The 1,010-nt window shown below is 45.1% G+C and overlaps 1 protein-coding gene across 1 annotated transcript in view; it reads right to left on the bottom strand.

The window, feature by feature from the left end:
- LOC119594645 (YTH domain-containing protein 1-like) overlaps positions 1-354 on the bottom strand; it is a gene marked incomplete in the record, with an annotated part of 23,474 nt that extends 23,120 nt beyond the window's left edge. Inside the window, 1 exon segment of the mRNA XM_037943692.1 lies at positions 199-354. Coding sequence (XP_037799620.1) covers positions 199-238 — 40 coding nt within the window.
- Between the last annotated feature and the right edge of the window lie 656 nt (positions 355-1,010).

Raw genomic sequence — 1,010 nt, 5'->3', positions numbered from 1 at the left:
CATGGCAAACGCTTATTTTTCTTGTCCCTCGACCCGGGGCCGGGGAAAAAGGACCGTGGCCCGGAAGTAAAAATTTCATGATCCTTGCTTCTTGCGATCGCCTGATCTTCACAGCCGAAAACGCCTCACACGTGAGAGATGGCGTGCACGCGCGCGCGCCGGGAAACAAGCAAGATAAGGAAATTTTCTGGACTTAACCTCGAGTTGGTCCGACAGACATGGCAGATTGCAAGCGCATGTCTCCCGTCAGTGAGTGTGTTTAGGGAGTACCAAAGTCCCGCTGCTTTGCCATCTGTTCATAGTTCTCACTTCACTCAAGTCCCTCACCCCCTTTTAAACCGCTCGGGGGTGGATCGCTTCTCCTAAACAAAAGTATCGGAAAGAAAAGTGAAAACTTTCCCCCTCCTCAGGTTATGCTTCCTAGGTTCCCAGGGGGGACGTTTTTCTTTATAAAAAGCCCCTCATGATGCTTTCCCCACATGTCGCCACGTCGCCCTCGCCACGTTGCTATTGGACAGTGGGTTTTAGGGGTCAAAGTAATTGTTGTTAATTTTTTTTGTCCTAAACACCTTTGCAAGTGTCCCCCCCAAAGGGGTTTTAAAGGGTGGTTTTGTGTGTCCCTTGTGTGTGGGGCGAGACCTGCCATCATTGGGGGTTTGGAGTCATGCAGTGCACAGCGCGAGTGGGATGGCAGGCAATCATGCTGACACATGAAAGGTATTTCGGCTTGTCTCTAAACTCTACTTGCCCTTTCCCCCTTTTCGCTCTTTCCTTTTCTTTCTTCATTTTTTTTAGACTTTTTTTTTTCCAATTTTTTTTTCCTTTTTTCTTCTCCCCCTTTTCTCTCTCCGGCCCCTTTTTCTGAAAAATATATATGTTTAAAAGTTTTGTTAGAAAAAAAAAATACTGCCCCAAATAAAATAATTTAAAAAGAGACAACAGTTTTCCCCCAAACCTCCTGAATTTTTATCTCTGGGGGCTGATTTTATTAATTGTATTTTTAAAATTAT

Source organism: Penaeus monodon, chromosome 34 (assembly GCF_015228065.2).
Source record: "Penaeus monodon isolate SGIC_2016 chromosome 34, NSTDA_Pmon_1, whole genome shotgun sequence".
NCBI lineage: Eukaryota > Metazoa > Arthropoda > Malacostraca > Decapoda > Penaeidae > Penaeus > Penaeus monodon.
This window is presented reverse-complemented; position numbering and strand designations above follow the sequence as displayed.